The 13,721-nt window shown below is 37.1% G+C and overlaps 4 protein-coding genes across 10 annotated transcripts in view; 2 read left to right on the top strand and 2 right to left on the bottom strand.

The window, feature by feature from the left end:
* Window positions 1-13,721, bottom strand: part of LOC126600890 (40S ribosomal protein S28-like) — a 42,458-nt gene that overhangs the window by 15,928 nt on the left and 12,809 nt on the right. The window lies entirely within an intron of this gene.
* On the top strand, window positions 319-2,635 carry LOC126600882 (uncharacterized). The gene is made up of 5 exons (XM_050267588.1): window positions 319-722; window positions 942-1,100; window positions 1,576-1,657; window positions 1,838-2,020; window positions 2,316-2,635. The coding sequence occupies exons 1-4, from the start codon at window positions 384-386 to the stop codon at window positions 1,987-1,989; spliced, it is 732 nt and encodes a 243-aa protein (XP_050123545.1). The 5' UTR covers window positions 319-383; the 3' UTR covers window positions 1,990-2,020; window positions 2,316-2,635.
* LOC126600877 (BTB/POZ domain-containing protein At3g05675-like) lies at window positions 3,028-6,647 on the bottom strand. 3 transcript variants are annotated; one of them, XM_050267580.1, is made up of 4 exons: window positions 6,451-6,639; window positions 4,785-4,842; window positions 4,434-4,667; window positions 3,028-4,343 (listed from the first exon to the last, which is right to left on the bottom strand). In XM_050267580.1, the coding sequence occupies exons 2-4, from the start codon at window positions 4,794-4,796 to the stop codon at window positions 3,360-3,362; spliced, it is 1,230 nt and encodes a 409-aa protein (XP_050123537.1). In that variant the 5' UTR covers window positions 4,797-4,842; window positions 6,451-6,639; the 3' UTR covers window positions 3,028-3,359. The 3 variants fall into 3 exon arrangements, with proteins under 3 accessions (XP_050123537.1, XP_050123536.1, XP_050123535.1); XM_050267579.1 differs by having other exon boundaries at window positions 3,028-4,667; window positions 6,451-6,647; XM_050267578.1 differs by lacking the exon at window positions 6,451-6,639 and having other exon boundaries at window positions 3,028-4,667; window positions 4,785-4,871.
* LOC126600881 (rhomboid-like protein 15) lies at window positions 8,547-11,369 on the top strand. Of its 5 annotated transcripts, none has more exons than XM_050267587.1 (10): window positions 8,547-8,691; window positions 9,287-9,378; window positions 9,472-9,545; window positions 9,676-9,770; window positions 9,892-9,961; window positions 10,162-10,340; window positions 10,580-10,628; window positions 10,711-10,773; window positions 11,002-11,077; window positions 11,160-11,369. In XM_050267587.1, exons 2-10 carry the CDS (start codon window positions 9,324-9,326, stop codon window positions 11,186-11,188), a joined length of 690 nt encoding a protein of 229 aa, XP_050123544.1. In that variant the 5' UTR covers window positions 8,547-8,691; window positions 9,287-9,323; the 3' UTR covers window positions 11,189-11,369. The 5 variants fall into 5 exon arrangements, with proteins under 5 accessions (XP_050123544.1, XP_050123541.1, XP_050123540.1 ...); XM_050267584.1 differs by lacking the exon at window positions 8,547-8,691 and adding an exon at window positions 8,771-9,193 and having other exon boundaries at window positions 10,717-10,773; XM_050267583.1 differs by lacking the exon at window positions 8,547-8,691 and adding an exon at window positions 8,772-9,193.

Below are 13,721 nucleotides of genomic sequence, written 5' to 3'. Positions count from 1 at the left end.
ACATCGGCTTGCGAGATTGGGCTTAATGTTGGATCCTCAGGTTTCTTATTTTGAAGAATCTCCTGATGTTATCTTTTTTTTTTTTTTAAGATGATATTACTATTTAATTTAGAGGTGCGAAATGCTTTTTTTCCCTTGATCGAGTTGAAATTTCCGACAAGGTTTTTAACAAGGGTCATTATTAGATCCTATCCTATTTGATTGTACGTTTTCCTTCTCATATAAGAAGATCGTACTTCATCCAAAAATAAATAAAAATAATAATAACCGAAAACAAATACAAACAACTAAAACCTGAAAACTGAATAAACGGGTATAAGCCCGCAGCCGACGCACTAGTGTCATCACAACAACCAAGCTTCTGTCCAAAACACCGCAAAAAAATGGAACAAAACCTCTCCGCCCAAACCCTCCCCAACCACCGGAGCGTCGCCTCAAACGACGACGACGACGCACCGACCCTAAGCCTTCAAGCCCTAGAAGCTCTGAAGGAGTTCCTAGCCGAGCAAAGCCAGTCATCACCCGACACCGCCGCCGAGAGCCAAGCAACCGATTCGACCGGTCCGGCTCTGATCTCCGAAGACTGGAGACTGAGTCAGTTCTGGTACGACCCCCGCACCGCCCAAACCCTAGCCCAAGAGGTCCTCACTCTCTGCAACTCCGCCACCGCCTCCGCTCGGGTCGCCTGCGTGGCTTGCCCCTCACTCTACGCCTATCTCAAGGTCCTTTCATCTTTTCAATATCTGGGTTTTTATCAAATTTTAAATCTTTTGTTTGATACGACTGTATTGGGAAAGAGCGGATTTGAGTTAAGCCACACACTGGGCCTGCAGTAATTTCATATTGAACTCGCCATTCACGAGAGATGAACACTTGTGACTAGACCGTAGTGCTAATGATTTTGGTTTCTTTATTTTTTTCACTGATTTTTGGATTTTCAGAATGCTGATTCCGATGTGTCTGTACAACTGCTCGAGTATGACAAGCGGTTTGAGCAGTACGGCAGTGATTTCTCGTTCTACGATTACAACCGGCCTGAAGATTTGCCATTGGAGCTGAAGAATGCTTTTGACATTGTGGTTGCTGATCCTCCTTACCTGGTGAGCAATTGCAAAATTATGATTCTTTTATGTCTTTTGTTCCGATAGTGTTAGTTAATCTTTTGTCGCGTCGGTTCAGTGAGTTCAATTTGTATCACCGATTCATGTTTGGCCATATGTGCGTTCTCACTATGGGATATGCTGTGTGTGTTATGTACAAAAGAATATGAATCTTCACACACTCCGTAAGAATTAAGATCGAGCGTTCTTTTGGGTTGCAGTTGAAATACATTTTGATGATTGTATGTACAGCGTTTAGTTACCGCATTGCTTTTCTACATCTGTTGTACAGACGCTGAGTCCGGTTGCATAGGTGGGGCATGTAGTTTCATCCACTTCCTCTTTTTCGTTGGATTCAGACTAGTTAGATTTGGGAATACGGTTCTTCAGACAAATGTAGCTGTGAACTTGTGGTATTTTGGATGTTTTGATGGTTGTGAACATATTGCTTATGTAGTATAACTGGTGTTTACAGAGTCAGGAGTGCTTGGAGAAAGTCGCTCAAACAATTTCATTTCTAGCACGATCAGAAAAATCTCACTTGCTTCTCCTCACAGGTAAACATTAGTATATATAATTTTGTAAAACGCAATAAGAGTATTGTCATTCCTACACAGGCTAAACGGTAATTACTTCTAGAAGACAAGAATAATACATTTTAAATTAAACAATGTTGTTTCTTGCACATTTCAGCTGAGTGCATCCAACTAAATTGTTATATGATGACTTACTTGCAGGAGCTGTGCAGAAAGAGAGAGCAGCTGAACTCATGGGATTGCATCCGTGTGGTTTTAGGCCTCAACACTCTAGCAAACTAGGAAACGAGTTTCGGCTGTTCACAAACTATGATCCTGAGACGAGATTAGAAGGGTGGGAGGTAGAGAAGTAGGAACTCTGTATTCTCTTGCGACCATAAACTGGTAAGTGACGATTGGCCGGTGAAAATTTCTTTCTTCCTTCACAATAATATGTAATGGGAAGTCTACATTTGCTGTATTATAAAAAAAGGTCGTACCCAGTGCACAAGGCTCCCGCTTTAAATTAGCATATGCTAAGAACGCAGTTAAGATATGCATGCTTAATTCTGATTGAGTTTGTTGTGAAATCTGAACACTATTGTGCTTTTTACGATCATTGGGGAGAGGCAATTCTATTAATGTGTAGTTAGGTCACATTAACCAAATCTGAAACGTGACCGTGTTTCGATGGGTGCAGATTCACAACTCGGCATCAAACTTTACTGCCTGCAAGGCATAGACGGATACTAGAAAGATGTTGGCGGAAGCTCTCATATTGCATCAAAATTCAAGACAAGCTAAAGCAGAGCAGTATTTTTTTTGCTACTCCTCCAGGCTGTGTTTTTATCTCTTCTTGTTTTCTTCAACGCCCCCACCCAACTTTTCAGCCGAACTTTTATTTGCTAGTTTTGATTGCATTGTGCACATACATTTCTGGAGGATTTCTTGCTTCTTGTATCTTTTGAGGATAAAATTCCAGTGCGTTAAAATTTTATAGAACTCCACCTTGCTCATGAATTGAAGCACCTTTGTCTTTGGTAAATACCGAAAAGTGCTTTTGTAATCCAATATTAGCTGTCGTTCTAAAAGCACTGCCATATTGGAGTCAGTCTCAAAGTTTACTCCAATTTTCTTTTTCTTTGTTTTTTGAGTAATTAGCACTTTTTAAGATTTGTTACATAAATGATCATCTTTTATTAACGATAACATATTGATCATATATTAATAACTCAACAATGACATAATAATTACAAACAATGATATAATGACAATATAACAACTGACCGCGACCGTTTCTGCAACAAAATGTCACAAAGTGATCATTCCTGCCAATTGCCCTGTGTTTTTCTAGATGAGTCAGCCCAACCTAAAGAGCACCCACCAGAGCATAACAAATTCTTGTGAATATATTTCTGTACGCAAAATGGAAGCAATTCTCACCGATACTCTTCAAATACGGTATTCATACTTACAAAATTAACTAGGAGATTTGAGTTGGGTAGCCTTGTTTCATGAAGAACCCCAACAATTACAATTTTTTACATATGAGCCGGAGCTGCGAGACTCAGTCTATACAGAACAAGTTCAAAACAGAGCTACTAGTTCAAATATTCCATCTACTTCCGCGATCATTAACCCCTTCTCCCCAAGTTTTTGCAAAACACATTGGTTAAGAAAGGGTGTCCGAGAAACCGGTAGCTACTAAAACGGTTGAAAAGGGTCAAGAGAAGAGGTTAACGACTTAATGTGTATCGATTTTGTCATGGTTCACCGATATAAACGATAGTCTTCTTTTGGAAACCTTGGATCTGTAACACCATACCTCAAATGCCTCAGTCAGGTCAGGATATTGAATATGTTCGTTCTCCAACCATTCGGTCAATATCTCTGCCTGTTCAACAGATGGAAGTGCAAGAATTATGGAAACAAATGTCGATTCCAACGATTGCCACAGCTCACTATCCATCTTCAGCGTAGGAGCATCATCACCGGTAGTTGTGGCGGAATCAATCACTGGTTTCGCAACCCTCACAAAAGGAAGCCATACCTTTACCATATGAAGCCGTTTTGCAGTTGGCAAAATGACAGTGCCGTAACCTATTGCCTCTAGAATCTTTGCTGCAACCTCAACAACCCTAAGCTTTGTCTCAATCAGTTCAGTTGTCGGCCTTGCTTGCTTTACAGCCTTAACTATTTTATCCGATGCATCCATCCAATTGCAGACAAGTTCCCTCATAATTTCCAACTTAGTTAAAATCTGGCACGCCCACGACAGATCTGATAAAAGCCTTTGAAATGATTGCATCTTCCCTCCATCAGAAGATAATTCTACTTCACTTAACAAAGCTTCTAATAGATTATTAAATCTTCCATATAGTCTCTTCACACATTCTTTCACCTCGGATTTAATCTCATCATCGGCTGTTAGGAGAGGGGCATCATCGTCTTCAGTTAGCATGTACTCAAGCTGCTCCTGGGCAGAAGACTTGAGATCATTCATGATTGGAAGAGGGGACGATGTGGCAAATCGGATGGTTGACAAAAATATCGCCATGATTGATGAGTGATTGACTGGAAGAAGACGGGCAAGAATTGGCTCCACTTGTGATCCCAAGCGTGGTATGATCTTTAAAATCTCCTCCTCCTCGGACTCTTCCCAGGGAACTGCTTCCAAGTAGTTCACACAAGCAGTTATGATTTGTGGGCATCCAAGCTTGACAGCCACCTGGAGAATTCCAATGGCGTTTTTTACACCATGCCACAAGTCATCAACTAAGCCATCTACTATGATGTAAAAAAGGCGGAGAACACTGACATGGTGGTCAAATTCTGACTCTTGGCAGTATACGTCAACGCAGTTGCGTGAGTCAAGAATCTGACATGTCGGCCAATTTTCAGAGAGGCGATCAGCGAAATACTTGCTCTTTTCTATGAGGATCTGGGAATGACAATATAGCCGATCATCCCGCCCATCCTCTGTGCGTATCCTCACAACAACATCACTGGTTGATCGGTCCCCAATCTGACTAGGAGTACTTGTTTCAGAACCCTGAAAGAAAAAGAACGTTAAACGAATAGAAAAAAAATAACAGACTAACCATACGAAAACAGAAATAAGGATAACAATCACAAGAACATTTAGAGTTGACATTGTTGGGAAACTTACAAGATACTCCATTGAAGCATTAAGCACTAACGAATATACCTTGAGCACATGTCGCGATCTGTACATAAACATGATTAGCAACAATGTTAGCGAATTCCATCATTAATTTCCATACAAACTCGATATTTTACAAAATTACTTTGATCGTTTTCCTTTTTAGTTTGGCTTGAAATAGTAACAATTATCAACATATTGAGCTGATTATTGCAAATTGGGTCATAAAAGAAATGAAATCACACCAAATGAGAAACATTATGCGACCCAAAAGAGTTGAATTGTGATATTCTGGGACACTTCCCCGAATAACCAAACCATTTCATTATTGCCAGGTGCAATAAAACAGCTGATTGCACGAGTTCTTGTTACATTTCAACTATATACCAGTTCACAGGAAAGCAAGACAAAATCCAACCGATGGCTCATCTAGCGAACAATCCATGTACTTCTAACTAACCAACTTAAATCCAATTCTCAACTAGTTGATGTAGATACTTCTTACAATCTATATGCTCGTATCGTGTCAAAGTAAGATCTGCAGATCAAACTCTCCCAAACATAATCTAGAACTCCAACTGATCCGAAAACACGTCAAGTAATTAAACAAACAGAAACAGAAAGAAAACATTTAAAGTATCTTTGCGAGGCAAATTCTACTTCAAGCATAATTAGCTTCCTTGTTTTCACTTTCCAACAACCAACATTCTATCAAAATCGAACATAAACTAATACGTCATCAAATTTAAAAAGGAGAACAGAAGAACAAGAAGATGAAAACTAAGGTAAACATAACTCAGCAAACGAGGTCGAAACAGGAACCGGGAACACATTTTTACAGAAACTAATGCATACATAACTTACTTTTGAGGATGAAATATATTGATATATAACTACAAATTAGATTACAAATTTGATCTTTATTTGACAGTACCTTAATTTTTTTTCTTCCCAATATTACATACAATAGGGTAGACATGGCACAAAAATGAGCGCAATGGCGTTCTAGGATTCATATTGCCGATCTTACTTAGTGGGATAAGGCTTGGTTGTTGTTGTGATTGCTGTATTACATAAATTAGGGTAGCGCTATTCACATACATTTTTTACTTCTCATTAATTTTTGTCCATTAAACTCCGCCTGTGTAAGTTTATCTTACATTGCCGGTCCCAAGCCCGGGTAAAGGAGGAGGGGGAGGGCGTCAGGTAGTTGACAGCCGGCACTCCTTAGTTACGTCGAATCCTTATGAAATTAATTTTTGTCCATTAATCTTCTTCAATTCATTCAGGCGACAACCGAACTAGGCGTGTGAGAGGTAAAAATACGTGCGTGGAAATTAATGTAAGTATTGGGACTAAACCCGTATGTTTCAACAACATAAATTTACAAAAATGAGATAAAAAATATAGCAAGAAAAATAAAGGGAGAAAAAAATATAAAATACTAAATTAATGGCCTTTATACCAAAGCTTGTGATTAGGAATTGTTATTTCAATTCACAAACCTAACTAAAATTTAAGCCTAATTCTGATTAAAGGAACAACATAAGGAATAATTAAGAAGTGAAATTTATAAAAAAAATGAGTTTGATAGTAAGTAGCAGATGCAGTGAGAATGATAAGGTATCGGCCACAGGAAGTGCAGATATGGGTGAGAGAAGTGAATACTGACCTGGATGTTAGAGTTGCGGAGGAGAGTTAGAGGACAGGAAACTGGCGCCGGGAAGGGTGTGCTGAATCGCTGAACACAACGGAACGGCGCAGGGCAAAGGGGAGAGAGACAGAGCCTGTAATCAACTTGGTTTTTTTTTTTTTTTTTTTTTTTTAATATTTTAAGTATTTTTAATTTATTTTTCGGCTACGAAATTCGTATTTTTTAGATTTCAATAATGAAAACAATTTATTAAAATGTAATACTCATTGGCTTGTCTTTAATATTAGGCCAACTCCAAACCAATGCCTAAAACCTGTAATTTCCCTTTTATTTCCCCAATTCATTCAAATCCAAGTTTTAATTTGGATCTAAAACCGAAAAAAAAGCTAGATTTAGGCCAATATTAGTGGTGGAGCCCCATTCACATGGGTGTCTCTTCCACTTGTTTGCCAATAAAATTGAGCCAAACGGCTCTTTTGGTTGATCAACGGTTCACATTCAAATGGGTTGTTGGTTATCCAACGGTTCACATTTAATTTAGTTAATATTTTTGTTTTACATTTATAAATTTATTGAATCCAATAACTGCGATCGAATATGATCAAATCTAACGGTAAATTTTTTTTTTCTAACGGCTTAGATTTAAATTCAACGGTTAAAATAATTATAAAAAATTATTTAACTCAAAATTCCCCCAAAAAACTCTATAAATACCTATATATTTGTTCAAACATCCATATAAAACTCACTTTTCTCCTATAATTCTTCCAATTTTTCTTTCTACCATCTTCCAAAACCATGTGTTTGCTCATGTGTCTTGTGTTTATACATCTATATCATGTGTTTCATATTTTTCTATAGTGTTTCATGAGTTTCATGTGTCGGTTTAGTGATTTTTCAATGTTTATCGGAATTTAAATATTTTTAGGTTAAAATGTTCATAAAATTAATTTAGGATAGTCTATATATATATTTTTAAAGTTAATTTAAAAAAAAATTAGCCTAAATTCATTTGTTAATCTAGGGCTAAATTTTTAGGCCAAAAGGGTTAGAACAGAAAAACTGTTTCTAGGTTAAAACCTAAATTTTCTGGGTTAAAAATTTTAGGTTTTAGGCCAAATGTTGGAGATGGTCTTATTAGGGGTGGGTTAAAAAAAAAAAAAAATCAGACCGAACACCTAACCAAAACCTAAAAATTGAAAAAAAAAAAACCGAATCGAAGAAGGAAAAACTGAACCAAACCGAACTTTATTGGTTCGGTTTCAATTTTAGAGGTTCAAAAACTGAATCGAACTGAACCAAACCGAATCCCTTTACACTATGAATTTATGGCCATGATGTTTCTTTTGTGAAATTTTGTTGACAAGTTTGAAACTAACCCTAGGCTTTTGCAAGGAACATACTTGGTTCAATTAGGGAGGATATTCAATTGGTTATAGAGAAATTTTTTGGAAGTCTTTGGAACTTGAAAAAGCTTCTCTATTTTTTTACTTTTGGAATGGATACAGTGATCATTTTTCTTTACAATTAAGGTTGTTGATAGAATATATAATTGTATATGTATAACAATCTTCCCACTTTTCCAATTTTCTTATTATTAGTCTACCAATGTAAGCCTCTATATTAAATTCCATATTAAAAAAAAATTGAGTTTTATAAATAAATAAAAAAATCAAAATCGAATCGAACAAAACCAAACCTAGAAAAATTGAACTAAAAAAAATCGAACTGAAACGAAGTTTTGGTTCGGTTTCGATTTTGACAAAATACTGAACCGAATGAAACCGAGCACACCCTTAACTATTACTAGCATATTGGCTTGTCTTTATTATTACTAGCATATACCTACACGTTTTGTGTTTTTTTGAAAAGAAATTTGCAGAACCGAATCAAACCGAAAACTTTGCAAAACCGAATTGAAAACGTCCCGAACCAAGAATTTTGAATCATTTTGTACCTGAAACCGAAAAGTTCAGTATGTGATCCGGGATCCATATGCCTTTGTTCTGTAATCGTAAACCGAACCGAAACATACTTTATATATATGTAATATTAAATTATGTTTAAGAATTACGTGGACCGTTGGATTTGGTTGAAACTTAATCACAACAGTTCATACATTACCTAACTCACTCAACCTCACCTGAGTCACCTCACTCTCACAGTCTCACTCTGTGTCTCTCTCGTCTCGACTCATCTCCTTCGCCAACCCAAAATCGAGCTTTGCTTCGCCCTCTGATGTTGTATCCAAATTCCAAGGTAAATTTTTTCATTGTCAGTGTGGAAATCTGTAGTTATTAGAAAGAAGTGGAATTTCGCCACCCTCTTTCCAGTAGTCTCTTCAAAACAGTATTTCGTTATATCACGATCATTGTAAACCTAAATATTGAGCCTTTCTTAACTACAATCATTGGAAACCTAAATATTGAGCCTACCTTAACAATCCGTAATTTAGAGCCTCTAATGTCAGGCTATGTCACAGATCTTTCGGTCGCCTGCCTTGCCCATTTTGAACTCTAATGGAGAATTTCTACTCATTTTTATTTATATTTTTGTTTCTCCACACAAAAGCTTAATCTTGTTTAAGTTAAATTGTCTGTATAAACTATTTGTGGGGGGATTTGCTCTGTTAGTAGAAAAAGTAATATGCCTTCTTTTTTTTGTATGCAAAGTGCAAACTGATTTCATCTCATGGTCGTCAAATGCTTATGTGCCTGCTAACTATTTGTGTGTTTGGACTCTTTAATGTGCCTGCTAAATGGTAATGGCAGTAAAATGCTTATGTCGTGTTTAATCTTATTCTTTTACATTGCCATATATTTTCTTAATTATTTGACATTTAAATCTGTTTCAGGTATGCATGGATCTTGCTGGTAGTGTTCCAAGTTGTTATGCCAAATGTTTCTTTACTGGGACACCTATGTGGCATTTTGTCAGGCTTTGCTTGTATGTTTCTCTCATTCTAATCTCCCGTTTTCTATTTTGTTGTGTCACACAAGGAAGTCGGTGATAATGTTTTGTGTTGGCTTTGCAATACAGATACTTACAGCTTATTAAATTTCCTCATTCCGGGAACATCCTTCTATTCTAAAATTGAGGCCTCCTCATTGTTTGTAAGTAAACTGCTTTTGATGATTCATCAATTTGGAAATCAACTATTGTTCGTCTTATCTAATTCAACTTATGCGTTTATAATTTGCATGCATTCCTAATCTTATTCTCTTTAAAACTTTATGCTTCCAGTCAAGTTGTGTAAGGCGGCCTAAATTTATTGTGTGCACTGGTGGGAATCCTTCAGCCTTCATCCCTACATATTCAACCCAAGGTACACCATGTAGGTAAGTATATTTCTGTTCCCTTTACTTTTCCTTGACTGATGAATTTTGGTAATTCGATTTCTTGAAAGACTACAGTTATCAGTGTTATAAGAGTTGTAAAATGATATATTTTATTTACCAGTGGATTCTCTGCTGGAAGTATCTGGAGAAACTTGTCTCCGTGGATCCCACGTAGGGAAACATCTGTACAGGTATTGTGTCTTTCACCTTTTGAGGATGTAAATGTTGGAAACCCTTTACTTACCGACCCCCTTTAGGATCCATGTTCTAACATCAAAATGTCACTTGTATGTTAAGAGTGTTGTGCCCTTAATTCAAACTTTGAAGTATGCACTTTGTTTGGTATAAATTCAGTGACTAAATTTGATGACTTCCTATTGCAATAATGCAGTCAGCACAAGACGGTCACAGGTTTCCTGGAAGGGGAAGAACACTTGCATCTGGTCGAAGTACTGTTTCTGATGTGGATTCAGAATCAAATTTACAGGCTAGACTCTTGGACAATAGCAACTCAGAACGTCCATCAGATGTGGCAGTTATTGGTACAGGACAGCAGTTATCTGATGGAAGGTACTAAAAAAACTTAATGCATACTTATAGCTTAACGAGTTTTGGGCATCTTTCACTAGCATTGCATTATGCATTCCCTAGATGTTTACATCTACTGCCTTGTTTTCTTTTTTATAAATAGTTTGCTTCACTAGTAAGAATGTTCTCAAAGTTCTAGTAAACGACGTAAATCTAAAGCAAATCCTAAGCAGTATGCATTTGGCTGGAAATGGTACTACCTCGGTTCCTCTTATTTTCAGGCGGGCAACACTAAATAGTGCAGCAGCAGAAATTCCTGTACACCACCAGGTTTGTCTCTTTAAATAATCATTTGGGTTTTCCCTGACGGTTCTTCCGGTCCTTCTGGATAAGTCTTTAACTTGTCTTTCAGATGCAGGATTATGTTGCTTCTGAAGAAGAAATCAAAAAGCTTGTATCAATGGGTTTTGAGAGGGTAAAATGTTAAACCGTGCTGTATTTCTCCTTAATCAAATGAGTTAACTATCCCATAGTATGCATTTTATTAGCTACCTTGATTCATATTGGTAAAGTTAGAGGACGCGGAAGTTTGCTATGACATACGTTACCGCGCATCATTAACGAGTTTAGTTGATGGTTAGCATTATAGTTCATGCTTTCTGTTATGAACATCTTCTAAAAACGTCTTGGTAATGGGCTACAGACACAGGTAGAAGTTGCCCTAGCAGCTGCAGATGGGGATCTTAACGTGGCAGCGGAAATTCTGAGCCAACAGGTCTGTCTTTCGAACTTGTTCGTTTCCCACGGGTGTTGAGAGTTGAGATTTCGTGCTTTAATTATGGGGATTGGGGTTTATTGCAGGGCTAAATGCAAGCAAGCAAGCAAGCTAACTCATTGACTTCCCAAAGACAAAGGATCACGTTTATGTAAATTTCCATGTCTGCCTACTGTATATTGTTTTAGACCCGTACCGTGAATATTTGATTCGGGGAGAAAAGATTGTGAATATGGTATATGACTACAGCACTGACATAACATCTGTTAAAATGAAAGCATTGAAATGGTTTACAATGCTGTAGTTTCTTCCTTCTGCATGCTTCAGCCGTGCGTGGACTGTTACTGTCAGCTGTTGATGTGTGCGTTCTTCTGCGCTCCACAATGATCCACGTCCAACAGTCAATCGGCTGGCGACAGCCCTTTAGCAATTTTTAGGCGACTGTCCTTAGCACTCCTCTAGGTGATGCATTAGGTTCTTAACTCACTGGATTGCAATAATAAATCATTCTGCTTGTAATGTTCCCCTGAAAGCTGATCAAATCAAACTAACAGAGAGAAATGAGAATTTCGTGGCTATAAGTTAAAAGAAGATTCAATGGTCAAAGGTTAACAGCAGTCGGATCATTGAATAGTTGAATTGGTTAGATAGTTGAATCATTGAATTGAAAGAAATCAATGACGAAAAATTAACAAGTTTGAACATATTTTATTATCCACTTTAATGGTAAAGGAATGATTTCCACTTACGGGGTGATATTTTTTCACAAATGAATTTTTATTTCTTAGGTTCGATTTTTGTGAATTGTGAGTTCCTCCATTCCCATTGGAGAATCCCCTTGTTGAAAATAACCGCGTTATCATTGTGAGACTTACTTAAAAGGCCTTTCCAACCAGGACGTAGACAAATCACATGTGGATCTAATAGTTGTTCCAAAGGTAAAGCGAAATCACAACAGGCTTCCTATCTAATAGTTGTTCCAAAAGTAAAGTAAAATCACAACAGGCTTCCTCATACCACCGGACATATCGTACGAGAGATTCCACCCAATATCTGAGCATGACTCTCTCCACGTAGAAGTCCCCTTCACCAATGATTGGCACCTCGATAGCTACTAAAATGGGAGTGTCTGCCATTGTTTTAAAAATCCTTGCCTAGCGCTGTCTAGGCCCCGGCTAGGTACTAGGCGGCTGGTCACCGCATCAATTAATGCCTTTGAAAATTAAGAAAGGGCGCCTAAACCTGCTAAGGCTCCCGCCTAGAATGCCTAGGCATCCGCCTAGGTTGCAACTTACTTAGATAGAAAATAGATAACTTTCATTTTGAATTTTATTTTTTTTCATTTAATTGTAAGAGACTTGTTGAATACTTAAATGAACACACATTATAGGCTTGTTCCCTATGTTTTCATTATGTTCCAATCCTTCATAATATATATGTTATTCTATTTTGTAGTTTATGATGAAATTATAATATTTTAAGTACAAACAGACACTTATTTACATGAAATATAATAGATTTACTTAAATCCGCCTAGTCCGCCTAGGCGTTAGGCCTCAGCTCGCCGCCCGACTAGCGCCTAACATCTTTTAAAACTTGATCTCTACTGGACAGGGCGAGTTCGCCAATATTTGAGTGAGCCACTCAATTGTTTCGCTCATTAACAAATTTAAGAGTTGCTCTAAGAGATTCACCTTAAACTCGATAGCAAGATACAAATTTTCTTTCTTCTAAAATCTCAAAATAAAATATCATTCACCTATGTTATCGATATATATATATTTTTTTTTTCTTTCTATAAATTATCTTCAATATAGTTTTTAATTGTCTTCAACATACATAAACCTCGCATTGTATTTCTTTTTATCGTGATAAAAGGGAGTACAAAATACACCATTTCCTCACTTGTTCTTATTTGATTTTTCCTCACTTGTTCTTATTCTCTGCAATCTTACATAGAAATCAAAGCAGCTGAACAATAGTTAAAAGGGTTATTTTCCTGCAGACTCCTTTGGTGGTTTCACGATCACAACTGGGCATGTTGCATGATGTGTCTTAACACATAGAAATGAAAAGATAGAAGAAATGCGAAAAGTCAAGAAGAGAGAAAGAAGACTTTGTTATTACAGCAATAGCAGTTTCATTACATTGGAAAATGACTTAGCTCACTATCTATAGTGACTAGGATACTTGGCCATCAAGGATACTTGTAACTAACTAAAACAATCAAGACTATAGAATCATTACACATGTCATAGCAGAGATTATGCCACCTGACATTCTTATGGTTAATAATGCGCACAATAGTCACTCACACTTCCTAAGAACGCCCTGCACCCACCAAAAGAAACTATACAAGTCACATAAATAGCTCTGATGATAATCCAAGACTGATGGAAAATGATTTCCAAACATCTTTTTTCTCATTCTGCACACCTATTCTCTTTGGTTATTTGATTCTTCTTTTACTATTCAACCCAATGGCAAGAACAAAGGTGTGGGGAGGGAGACAACGATGATGCTGCGGAAATTATTTTCCAAATTGATTTGTACCGTTTTCAGGTGATTGTTAATGAAATTATGTGAGGAAAATTAATAAAAATGATTTGAAAACTTTGAGTTTTAACGATAAGGACAAAATAAAGGGT

The sequence above is a fragment of the Malus sylvestris genome, chromosome 14 (assembly GCF_916048215.2).
Source record: "Malus sylvestris chromosome 14, drMalSylv7.2, whole genome shotgun sequence".
Classification (NCBI taxonomy): domain Eukaryota; kingdom Viridiplantae; phylum Streptophyta; class Magnoliopsida; order Rosales; family Rosaceae; genus Malus; species Malus sylvestris.
Note: the sequence above shows the minus strand (reverse complement) of the source record. Positions and strands in the feature narration are given on the sequence as shown.

What these genes read in the sequence shown, in the direction of transcription:
- LOC126600882 (XM_050267588.1), top strand. Translation starts at nt 384, where the DNA reads ATGGAACAAAACCTCTCCGCCCAAACCCTCCCCAACCACCGGAGCGTC. An exon ending in CACTCTACGCCTATCTCAAG is followed by an intron (nt 723 to 941) that starts GTCCTTTCATCT and finishes TTGGATTTTCAG; the next exon opens with AATGCTGATTCCGATGTGTC. An exon ending in TCACTTGCTTCTCCTCACAG is followed by an intron (nt 1,658 to 1,837) that starts GTAAACATTAGT and finishes ACTTACTTGCAG; the next exon opens with GAGCTGTGCAGAAAGAGAGA.
- LOC126600877 (XM_050267578.1), bottom strand. Translation starts at nt 4,856, where the DNA reads ATGTTTATGTACAGATCGCGACATGTGCTCAAGGTATATTCGTTAGTG. An exon ending in ATGCTTCAATGGAGTATCTT is followed by an intron (nt 4,668 to 4,784) that starts GTAAGTTTCCCA and finishes TTTTTCTTTCAG; the next exon opens with GGTTCTGAAACAAGTACTCC.
- LOC126600881 (XM_050267583.1), top strand. Translation starts at nt 9,135, where the DNA reads ATGCTTATGTGCCTGCTAACTATTTGTGTGTTTGGACTCTTTAATGTG. An exon ending in TTGAGGCCTCCTCATTGTTT is followed by an intron (nt 9,546 to 9,675) that starts GTAAGTAAACTG and finishes TTATGCTTCCAG; the next exon opens with TCAAGTTGTGTAAGGCGGCC. An exon ending in CAGCAGTTATCTGATGGAAG is followed by an intron (nt 10,341 to 10,579) that starts GTACTAAAAAAA and finishes TCTTATTTTCAG; the next exon opens with GCGGGCAACACTAAATAGTG.